General features: G+C 65.9%; 2 protein-coding genes across 2 annotated transcripts; one reads left to right on the forward strand and one right to left on the reverse strand.

Annotated features, from left to right (window-relative positions):
* Positions 1–259: 259 nt before the first annotated feature.
* Positions 260–1,790, reverse strand: DIO3 (iodothyronine deiodinase 3). Its single transcript, XM_060165283.1, has one exon. The coding sequence runs from the start codon at positions 1,788–1,790 to the stop codon at positions 876–878; it is 915 nt and encodes a 304-aa protein (XP_060021266.1). The 3' UTR covers positions 260–875.
* A 957-nt stretch (positions 1,791–2,747) lies between these two features.
* On the forward strand, positions 2,748–5,905 carry LOC132516494 (uncharacterized). Its single transcript, XM_060142881.1, has 5 exons — positions 2,748–2,752; positions 2,817–3,026; positions 3,765–3,893; positions 4,489–4,615; positions 5,735–5,905. The coding sequence occupies exons 1-5, from the start codon at positions 2,748–2,750 to the stop codon at positions 5,903–5,905; spliced, it is 642 nt and encodes a 213-aa protein (XP_059998864.1).
* The last annotated feature ends 4,348 nt before the right edge of the window (positions 5,906–10,253 follow it).

Genomic DNA, 10,253 nt, shown 5'->3' on the forward strand with positions numbered 1-10,253 from the left:
AGACTCCACCACTCAAACCCCGTGTGCCAGGAGCCCCAGCCCCTTCCTTCTCCCTGGGGCGCTGCGAACCTCGCCAATGCCTCCCAAGCCGTTTTCCTCTGTCCCGAAGCAGTTCCCCAACCTCCCTCTCCCACCCCGTCGACGCGGTTTCCACATGGAAACCCAGAGCACTTTCCCCTCTCGTTTTAGGCGCTACTGCGAGCCTCCTGCAATTCAGAACCAGCTCGTGGTGAAGACCAGTTAGAGACAGTTCGTCATCAGCAGCGGGGCTCGTGAGCACCGAAAATAAAGGGAGGGGAAATAACCCTGCCTACCCCTCCCCACCCCAAACCTCCTCCCCCAGCTCGGGGACAAGAAACAGACACAAAAGCAGCAGGGCATCCCTTCCCCGTGCGCGACAGGTGTGGGTGCCAGGCAACTAAGGCGAGCGGCTCGCGCTGCTGGAACCCAGCTGCGCTCAGGGCGCGCGGGCGCAGCCAGTCTCTTCGCGCGGGGCCACTGCGCCTGGCTAAAGGCACACTGGCTATTCTCTTCTGAGGAGGGCGTGTGAGATCGCGTGGCAGGGGCCGCTGCGAGGACAAGTCCAGGGGCACACAGGCAAGGGTGGCGCTGCCTCCGCGCTCAGAAGGGGGTTTAGAGCGAGCCAGGCAAGTACAGGCAAGGGCAGTCACAAAGGCAGAGTCTGGGGGGGGGGGGCGGAGGAGAGTCTTCAGGTGGCTTGGCCGAGAGCGCAGACTCAGCCTCAGATCCATGGCTCAGCACAGCTGTGTCACTGGGCCCTCACCAAGCCTGCCTTTGTTTGGGTGCGTTTGCACGTGGGCTTCGAAGGCTCGAAGGCATGGCCCGCCAAGTTCAGTCAATTGTCCATTGGCTGTTTACACTCGACGGGTCTGAGGGCCATGCAGCTGCTCATCGTAGCACTCCAGCCAGGTGCGCAGCTCGGAGACCTGGTAGCCATCAGGGCCACGGCCGCCCTGGTACATAATGGTGCCACTCTGGATGACATAGAGGCGCTCGAAGTAGGCGCCGTAGGCGGAGCTGCTAGAGTTGGCCATGGTGTCGAGGACGAGAGAGCATTCGGGAGCACCTTGCTGCAGTACCCGCGCTGCGCTGACCCGGTCCTCCAGGCTGCGGTGCTGCGGGATGCTGTAGGGAGAGTCCGTGGTGACCCAGCCGTCCGAGGGGTGCGCTTCCTCAATGTAGATGATGAGGAAGTCGACGTCGCGCTGATACTTGGTGACCAGGCGCTGGAAGGCGCTCATCCGCGCCATGAACGGTGGTCAGGTGCAGCTACCGAAATTGAGCACCAGCGGGCGGTTTCCTCGGGCGTAGTCGAGGATGTGCTGGTTCTGGAAGCCGTCGGGCAGGACCACCTCGGAGTTGGGCGCTGGACCGCCTTCGTGTGCCTGCTTGAAGAAATCCAACTTCTGGCCGTGCCACACTGCCCTCAGCGACGCCAGGGTGCACAGGCGGTTGTCGTCGGACACGCAGATAGGCGGGTCGTCGGGGGGCATCTCCTCGCCATCGCTGTTGAGCTCCACTTCAGTTTGGGGCTGACCCCGGCGTCGGCGGCCCAGTAAATGCTTGCGGATGCACAGGAAGTCGAGCAGCCAGAGCATGAAGGCCGTGCCGAGGAAGCGCGGGAAGAGCACGAGGCACGAGGCGGTCTGGGCGCAGAGCCTCAGGGAGTGAAGCAGCAGGGAGCGGAGCATGGTGGCGGCGCCCCCCAGTGCTCCCTGGGACCCTCTACCTTCCCCCACCACCAAACGCGGGGTGGCTTGGCGAGGCATCTGGCCTTGGGCTCTGCGGGGAGCTCAATTTATAGCCGAGGCTTCAATTGGCGGGAGACTCCACCTCCGGCCCGGGTCCGCCCCCTTGCAACTGGAGCCCGGAGGGATCGCCCGGCGGCGCGGCCAGTGCCTTAGAAATCGCGGGCCGAGCGCTGGCACCGGCGGCCGGAGGGCGGGGCGGCCCGGCCGGGGGCCGGCGGGGGCGGGGCCGGGCCCCGAAGCCCGCTCGCGGGGGCGGGTAACCCGGACCTCAGCGGGCGCCCGGGACGGGCAGCTGAAGCTGGGACCCGGTCCGCGAAGGAGCTCCTCCGGCGAGCGCGAGCGCCGCGCCGTCCCGGTCCCGGCGGCCCAGCTCCGGCCCGCGCCCCCCTCGCCGCGCACCTGAGCCGAGCTCCCCGGCGGCCGCCGCGCTGCGCCGGAGCTCCGGTTCGCTTCCCGCGCGCCGCCGCCAACGCCGCCCCCGCCGCCGCTGCTGCTCGTGCGGGGCCGCTGCCCAGGTGCCGCGGGAGGCCGGGTCCGCGGCCGCCGCTTCGCCGGCCCTGGCTCCCGCCCCGCCAGGGACGCGGGCCCGCGAGGAGGCAACTTTGGGCCCCCGCCGCCTGCCGCGTTCGCCCGCGGGTGCCGCTCGCCTCCCGGAGCCCGCCCGCCTCCCGCGCGCGCTCACACTCGCGCCTCGCACACGGCCGCCCCCCGCATCGCCCCGCCACGCACACCGCGCTCTGCGACCCCCGCAGCCGCCCGAGGCCGCCGAGCGCCGCCCCGGCCGCGCCCGCCCCGTCCCATCGCGCCCCGGCTCGGCGCCGCAGTTCTCGGGTCAGCGGCCTCCGGGGCCCGGCGGGGAGGTGCGGAGGGCAGGGCCGGCGGGCCCGTTACCGCCCGGCGCCGGAGACGCAGAGGGCCGGGGAAGGCAGCACCGTCCCTGCGCCCCAGCTGAGCCGGGAGCGCTCCGGGCGCGGGATGCGGCGGGCGCGGGGCGCTGGGCGGCGGGCGCGGGGCGGCGGCGGCCCCGGGCGGCTCTCCCACTAGGGGTAGCTGTTGCCTGAACGCCGGAGCGCTCCCCTCTTGCCGCTCGTCTCGCCCGGCGCAAACCCGGCCGCCGGGCGCACCCGTCCCGTGCGTCCCCGGACGTTGCTCTCTGCCCCGGGAACGTCGAGACTGGAGCGCCCGCGCTGAGCCACCTTCGCTGACCCGGAGCGCTGCGGCTCGACTCACCGCGGAGGCGCCGGGACGCGGGAAGTGCGTACTCTCAACGGGGAATGTGTGTGGAGGCTTTTAGGGTGCGGGGCAACTCCCCAACTCCGTGGGGCCGGGGTCGGCCCTGCCGCCGTGTCCGAGATCTGCTGATGACTCGCTGCGCGCGGCGCGGGGTCGGCGACTTGGGGCGGCGGGGCGGAGAGTACCTTGACCTGGGGTCCCCGAAGCCGGGAGCCAGGCCCGCCGAGCCTCGGCCCGCCTTGCCCCCCGGGGCGAGGCCTGGACTCGGTCGCGAGCGATTTGGACCCCTGGGGAGTCGAGCCTCCCGGGACGCCCTCGCGGTCGCGGGGACTCGTCTGGGGCGGCGGTGGCTGAGCCCGAGTCCGGCGCCACTGCCGCCTGCGTCCCGTGCGCCACCCGCCCCGGGGACCGGCCGCCTAACTTCTTCCCGGGACGGAGACAGCGCTCGCGCCCCGGGCGGAGGTGGGAGCTCGCTGGGCCGTATCCGGCGAGGGCACCGCTCTCGGCGGCGGCGGCGAGGACACAAGTCCGGAGGAGTCAACCTCGGGGCAAGGAGCCCCCAACCTAGGACTCACCGGGCCCCAGCGGGCGCGGGGGGAGATGCCCATCTTGGGCAGAGGTCCTCTCCTCCGGTTTTCGCGGCCTTGGCGGGACCCTCTGACCCGCGAGCTCCCACCTGGGACCGTGACTCCAGCAGGTCAAGACCCGAGTGGAAGGAAGGCCGGGGCGTGAAGGTAGACCCTTCGCTCTTTCCTCCAGCCAGGCGATTTCTCCGCTGCCTGGGGTGGCGGCGTTGGGGGCTGCGCAGCCGGAGAACTTCCCACCAGAGGAAAGGCAGCCTCCTCCCCGCTCTTCTCAGCGGCCCCGCACCGCCCCTCACCACCGTGGGTAAGGGGGGGGTCTTCAGGTGGGTTAGGGAATTCTCCCCGATCCAAACCTGGCTGGGGGGGTGGCGTCCCCCCGCCTGCTCCCCACCCCCGCAGGGCACCTCTGAGTTGGCGAATCGGTTCCTTGCCTTATTTTTTGCGGGGGAGGTGGGGGGAATAGGGAGAGAAGTCTTCTACTTGGCTGGTCTCTGAGAGGCGTTCTGGGGGCCCGAGGTTGCCCCTTCCCGGGCAGGGGCCGAGGAAGTCCCAACTTTTGTTGCACAGACCCTCCAGCCCTGCTTCCTTGATTTCTTCGGGGTGCCAGTCTCAGACCTGTGCCCTGCCCCTACCCACACAGGAACTGGGCTAGGGGCATGGGGCAGTCCCCCCTACCCCCTTTCCACATGTAGCCTCAGAAAAGTAAAAAGCCACCATGGGCTGGGAGAGCCTTCGGAGCTGCCTGGGATGTAGCGGTGGTGGTGGTGCGTGGGGAAGACGTGGGCTGGTGCAGAGGCAAGACTGGTCCCTCTGGACCCTCTGTGGGCATCCAGCGAGACCACCAACCCACAAGCCCTCTGGCCCCAGGGAGGCTCAGGACAGCAGTGCTTTGCCCTCAGGGCTGTCAGCTGTGCCGGTGGATGTGCTTCTGTTCCTTGGGCTGGCAGGCTACACCTCACACCTTGGGATTCCAGGACATCGGACAAGGTGCTCAGGACCATCTGGCTCCCACAGACGCTAGTGCAGGTGAGGACAGGCCCAAGGTCCAGGTGACACTGGCCTTTGGGACACAGACCCTGGTGTGGTGACTCACTCCAGTGCTCTGTGCCTCCGCCCCATTCCTCCCTCCCTCTGTCCTCCCAGGCAGCCCCTGCCCCCTTCCCCACCTCCCCAGGGCCCTTCCTACCAGCTGCCCATCCTGCCCTGACCTGTCCTGGCCCAAGGCCAAGTCCCACCTGGGACTCTGGGAGCACTGAGCCTCGGGCCCAGGGGGACCAGAGTTGGAGCTGGGGCTGTGCCCATGCCACTGGGCTGGGCAGACTGGCCTCCTTCCTGCCTGCCCTCCAGCAGCTCCAGCAGGGGGCGGGCAGGGGAAAGAAAGGGAAAGACAAGTTGGACTGGGTCCATTTGGTGTCCAGGAGCAACTTGGACACGGGCTAGGGGGAGGGGCAGGCAGCTGGGGCCCTGGAACATCCGGGGCGGGGTGGGGAGGGCCTCCCCTCTTCCCAGACCGTACTCCGGGGGCTGGGTACCCACACAGGGAAGGCTTGTCTCCGACCCCTCTGCCACACTGCCCCGTGTGGGGCTTGGTGGGTGGGAGTGCGGTGGGCACGGCCTCCATCTCCCTATGGGTAGAGCAGCTCCCAGCGCCAGGGAGGCTGACGCTGAGACTTACCATGGGGCGGGTCCGGCCACCCTGCAGAGGGCCTCCTGGAGCTCTAGGGAGGAGAAGGGGCAGCCGCCGGGCACACCTGCCGAAGAGGGTCGCAGAGTGACGGCTGTGTCCTGGCTGTGTCCTTGCCCAGCGTCATAGTGACCTGGCTTCTGGGCCCCAGCCCTCCTTGGCTACTGACTCGCTGTCTCCCCTGCCCCCTCCACCGGCCTCCTGATGCTCTGGGAGATCCCAGGCCCTGTCCTGCCTCTGAGCCTCCCTTCACGCTGTTGCCTCTACCCTCCTCCCTCCCCTGGCGACACCCATTTTTCCTCTTCCTCTGCCTTCACCTCCACCTGGGTCCAGCCTGCCCCGTCCCCACTGGGGGAGCTGAGCCCTCCCTCCTCGCCTTCCTGTGCCCTCTCCCTTCGTCACAGCCGCGTCCTCAGCCCGGGCATGTTTCACCACTGGTTTCTGTGTCGGCTGCTACTCAGGCCCTGCTGGGATCCTCCGCAGTGACTAACCTGCACCCAGCACCCCGGAGGAGCCCAATAAACCTTTGTGAAATGAGTACCTGCGTGCAGCGTGGGCTAATTGAAAACTCGTTTCAGGCGAACTTCAAGATATTTCATCCTGCCCTTTTGCGCGCTGGCAGGCAGCTGTGAGCGAGGTAGGGCGCGTCTGCGGCTGGGCAGAGTGAGGACTGGGGCCACGGGCAGGCAGTCCCCGGGAGGTCCCCTGCAGGCGTGCTGTCTGCTGAATCCACCCGTTCCCCGGCCGCTGGCCCATCGGTTTCCCTTCCTGGGATAAGCAGGTCCTCCCACGGGTACCCGGGCCGTCCCCCAAATGTGCTCACCCTTTTCTTTTGCTTCAAGAGTGATTTCTTCTTTCCAGACCTCCCCTCTGAGCCGACCTCTCTGGACTCCAGCTTGGCTCGGATGAAGGGTGGACGCCCTGCAGGTGGGTTGGTGGCTGCGGCCTCAGCGGTCTGGCCTTAGAGGTGTCCTTGACACAGAGGGTCTCCATCCCTCTTCACGTGACACACCCCGGCCGGGCACCCTCCCGGGAGCTGACGGTGGGGCCCTGGGGTGGTTGGCAGCCTGGGACCCAGGGCCGGAGAGCTTGCTGGGGCCCCAGAGCTTGGATGGAGCAGGTCTGTTGGCAGCATCCCAGGACTGGGGGAGGCCCGGGGCTCCCGGTCGAAGAGAGGGGAAGGCCTGGAGGTGAGGCCCTGGCTACCTGCTGGTGACCTGGCTGTGTCCTGTCCCTCCCTCTGGCCTCATCTGCACTGCAAGGGGGTCGGATGGCTGCTTTCCAATGCCTTCCTGTGCTCTTCCTCCACAATTCCAGAAGGTTCCAGAAGGTTCTAGGAAGTCCTCTGGGCCCTGCCCCTGCATGCCGCTCTGGGGCTGATGAGACCCCCACTTGAGGCCAGAAGGTGCCTGTGGCCTCAGGTCCTCAGTACCTGCTCCCAGCCCATCTTTCACCTGCCCCGTTCCTGCCGCAGCCCTGGGACCTCACATTGTGGCCCATCCTTAACTCTCAAACCCGGCCTGGCTCTGACTTGTTCTGCCCTGAGCTCAGACCCAACTGAGCATCCTCCACGCTGCCTAGGGTTCGGCCAGACCCTGCGGAGGCTGGGCCGACTCCTTGCCCAAGGGCCCGTGTGGGAGGCCGTGGCTGTGGGACCTGCCTGGGGCTAGAGGGGCGGTGGGAGGCTTGGCCACTCGTGTGACGGGCAGACCCTGCTCTGAGCCCTACAGCTGGCTGGAGAGCCGTCTTTGGGGTCAGTCTGTCCTGTCCATCTCTTACCCTTTCTGGAAAAAGGTAGGGTGCAACCAGCCAGCAGACTGGCCCCCAAATCGCTTTGCTTCTCCAGGTCTCAGTTTCCTCGACTGAGAGGTGAGCCTGACGTTGTGGCTGTGCTGTATTCACGTTACCGATGCCGGGCGGGGCCCGCTGTGCACGTGTGTGCACGTGTGTGTCTGTTTCCACCCGGCCTTGTTCTGAAGTGCACTTCAAGCCTTTTGCAGGAAGCCACGGAACAGCCCGGGTGCCACAGGTGAGAAGAAAACGTGCAAACGAGAGGAAGGACCCGCTCCCCACTGGGGACCCAGTGCAGCCTCAGCATCCTCCACACGGGCCATGGACCCACCACAGATCTTGCCTTGAATATCCTGGTGGTTAAACCCAATTGGCTGTGACTCCCAGTGTCCAGAAGACAAAAGCGACGGTCCAGCTGCCCGAAATGTGCGCCTGTGGGTGTGGCCGTGCTGGTCGGCATCCCGGCAATACAGCTTCGGAGGCGAGCCAGCCTGGGTCTCTGAATCCGGGGATCACCGTGGTGCAGACACCCCAGGGCTGTGTGCAAATTAAACGCCATGAGGCCCGTGGCTGCCAGCGTGGAGGAGCTCAGAGCAGACGGGGACCCTTGCCCGGCATTGCTGAGGGCTCAGAGACAGCCAGTGAAGTGGCGAGGGTAGCAGTGTGCTCCCCGGGGATGGCTCGCCACAGACCCGGCTGTCTTGTGGTGAGAGTGCCCTCCTGAACTGTGTTGGGGCCCCGCCCCCTGCCCCCAGTCCAAGCCCTGGTCCACGCCAGGCTCCCAGAGGGGTCTGGGTACACAGTGAGCTAGGCATGGTGTCTGCCCTCCAGGAGCCCCCCAGCCCAGCCAGGTCCCTGGGAGGGGTAGGTGTGCTCGTGGGAAAGGCCCCTTGTCTTCGGCGAGACCTTCAGGAGCTGGTGGGAGACGCGAAGGCTCAGGGAAAGCAGGGTCTGTGTGGCTCTGTGTGTCGCAGCAGCCTCCGTGTCACTCTACCATGGCCAAGGGGTGTGACCTTGGGCAAGTTGCCTGAACTCTCTGTGCCGCCATCTCATCATCTATGAAATGGGCAGATCATTCAACCCCACCTTTTCATGAGGTAGGAACTTTATTCCTCCCATTTTATAGATGAGAAAACTGAGGCTCAGAGAGGTGATTTACCTAGGAACACATAGCTAATGTCTGACTCCAAAACTCACACTCGGTGATTAACAGGAGATGTCCGATCAGCGTACTCGGGGGACAGAAGGGTCCTACCCGAGGAGGGAGGGGAACTGGGCGGGGGGAGGCTGGGAGGAGGGGATATGTGGCCTCTGAGTTTGATGGGAGCCCTGGGGAGAGGAGGTCAGCTGTGGTCTTTGAGGACACACTGAGTTGGAGGTGTCTGCAGGTCTCAGGAGAAGATTCCAGCACTGGGCGGGGGTGGGGGTGGGTGGGCAGGGGGTTGAGCTCAGCATCACGGGCATAATAAAGCTTTGCTTTTGGAATTTCACACTGTGTGGGGACAGGTGGTTGCTGACAAGCAGAGGGAACGTGGCGGGAGGGATAAACTCCACGGTGCCTTCCCCTTGGCGGAGAAGGCAGCTAACCCCGCGCGGAGCGGGCCCAGTGCTGGGCTGCTGACCCCGAGCCAGTGCAGACACTTCTCTGAGGATGGCGTTTCCAGGGCCTTTGGGCTGTGGCAGGGTGTGGATGTCCATCGGCCAAGGCCATCCCGTAAGGACCAGGCCTTTCCATCTGAGGGGTCGCTCTTGACCTTTGGAATCTCACAGACTTGATTCAAATCCCGACTCCGCCTCCTACAGGCTCTGTGGCCTTGGGTGCGATCCTGACCCTCTCTGTGCTGCGGTTGCTCATCTCTGAAGGAGGGTGCTAGTACCCTCTGCTTGTGGGTTTGTGGAGAGCTCAGGAGGGCGTGGACGTGGTGCGCCTGGCACATGGCAGCTGTCTGTATAGGGCTGCTTTTCCTTTGCCAGTGTCTGACGGATTGGATGGAAGGGGTTGGCGGCAGCTCAGCTCTGAAAGGGTGAAATTCACCGGCACTGGTGGTGTCACAGGGTTTCATGGGCTGTGAATGGGGGTGGTGGTGGCGGTGACCGTGCAGCCAGAGTGGACCAAGAAGACCCTCCCTGCCACCTCATTCTCCAGCTGCAGAAGCTGATCTCATCCTTCCACAACTGCCCCTTCTCCTTACACCCTGAAGTACAGAGAGCTGTGCTTCCCCGTGTCCCCTCACTGACCTAGGGCTTCCCGAGGGCAGACTGGGACTGACTCAGCTGTCTGCCAGGCCAGCGCATGGTGGGCCCAGGAGAGCTTCTGGACTTGCACCCACTCCCAGGGTGACCTCGAGCAAGCCCTCAGCCTCTCTAAGCTTCAGTTGCTTGAGGGCATGTGACGGCGCGTCTCAGAGCAGGCGGCATTCCTGGTGAGCTAGGCTCTGTTGGCCCTCCGCTGCCATGAGATGCTGGGTAACAAATAACCACACAGCAGCGAGCACGGTTTCTCACATGCTGTGGGCTTCAGGGGCTCAGGGTGCCCTGCTGATCTTGGCGGGCTCCCTGGTGTGCCTGGGTGTCAGCCGGTGTCAGCTGACCTAGGATGGCCCAGGCTGGGATGCTCTGCTCCACGGGTCCCTCGTCCTCCAGCAGGCTCACCCGGGCCCGATCCCATGGGGATGGCAGAGAGGCACAGAAAGGAAGCGGCCCTGATGCACGAGATCGTTTGAAGCCACTGCTGGTTCTGTGTCTGCTCACATCCTGCTGGCTCAGGGAGGTCCCGGCAGAGCACCCACGCGGGGGTGAGGGCCCGCAGAGCTACCGGGGAAGCTCGGGGCACCAGGAGGTATGCAGGACCCTCTGCCACAGGGATGGAGCCAGGACTGGAGCTGGTCGCACCCTCACCCTGCCCTCCTGGCGCCTGGCCCAAGGTCATGTAGGAGTCGGTGCCCAAGCTGGACCAGACCCACCCTGTCTGACTCAAGCCCGGTCTTGAGGGAAGACGCATTTCCATAGGGTCTCAGGTCCCCCCTCACCCCTCCCCTGCCACAGCCATATGAGGCTGGAGGACTGGCCAGCGTCAGCGACAGGGAGGGAGATGCAGCACCCTTCTCGGAGGACCCGTGTCCCGTGGTCCGAATGGCACGTGGGCTCACTGATGCACTTGGCGAGTCCTTCAGGGAATGGCCCCGCTTC

The sequence above is a fragment of the Lagenorhynchus albirostris genome, chromosome 1, assembly GCF_949774975.1.
Source record: "Lagenorhynchus albirostris chromosome 1, mLagAlb1.1, whole genome shotgun sequence".
Classification (NCBI taxonomy): domain Eukaryota; kingdom Metazoa; phylum Chordata; class Mammalia; order Artiodactyla; family Delphinidae; genus Lagenorhynchus; species Lagenorhynchus albirostris.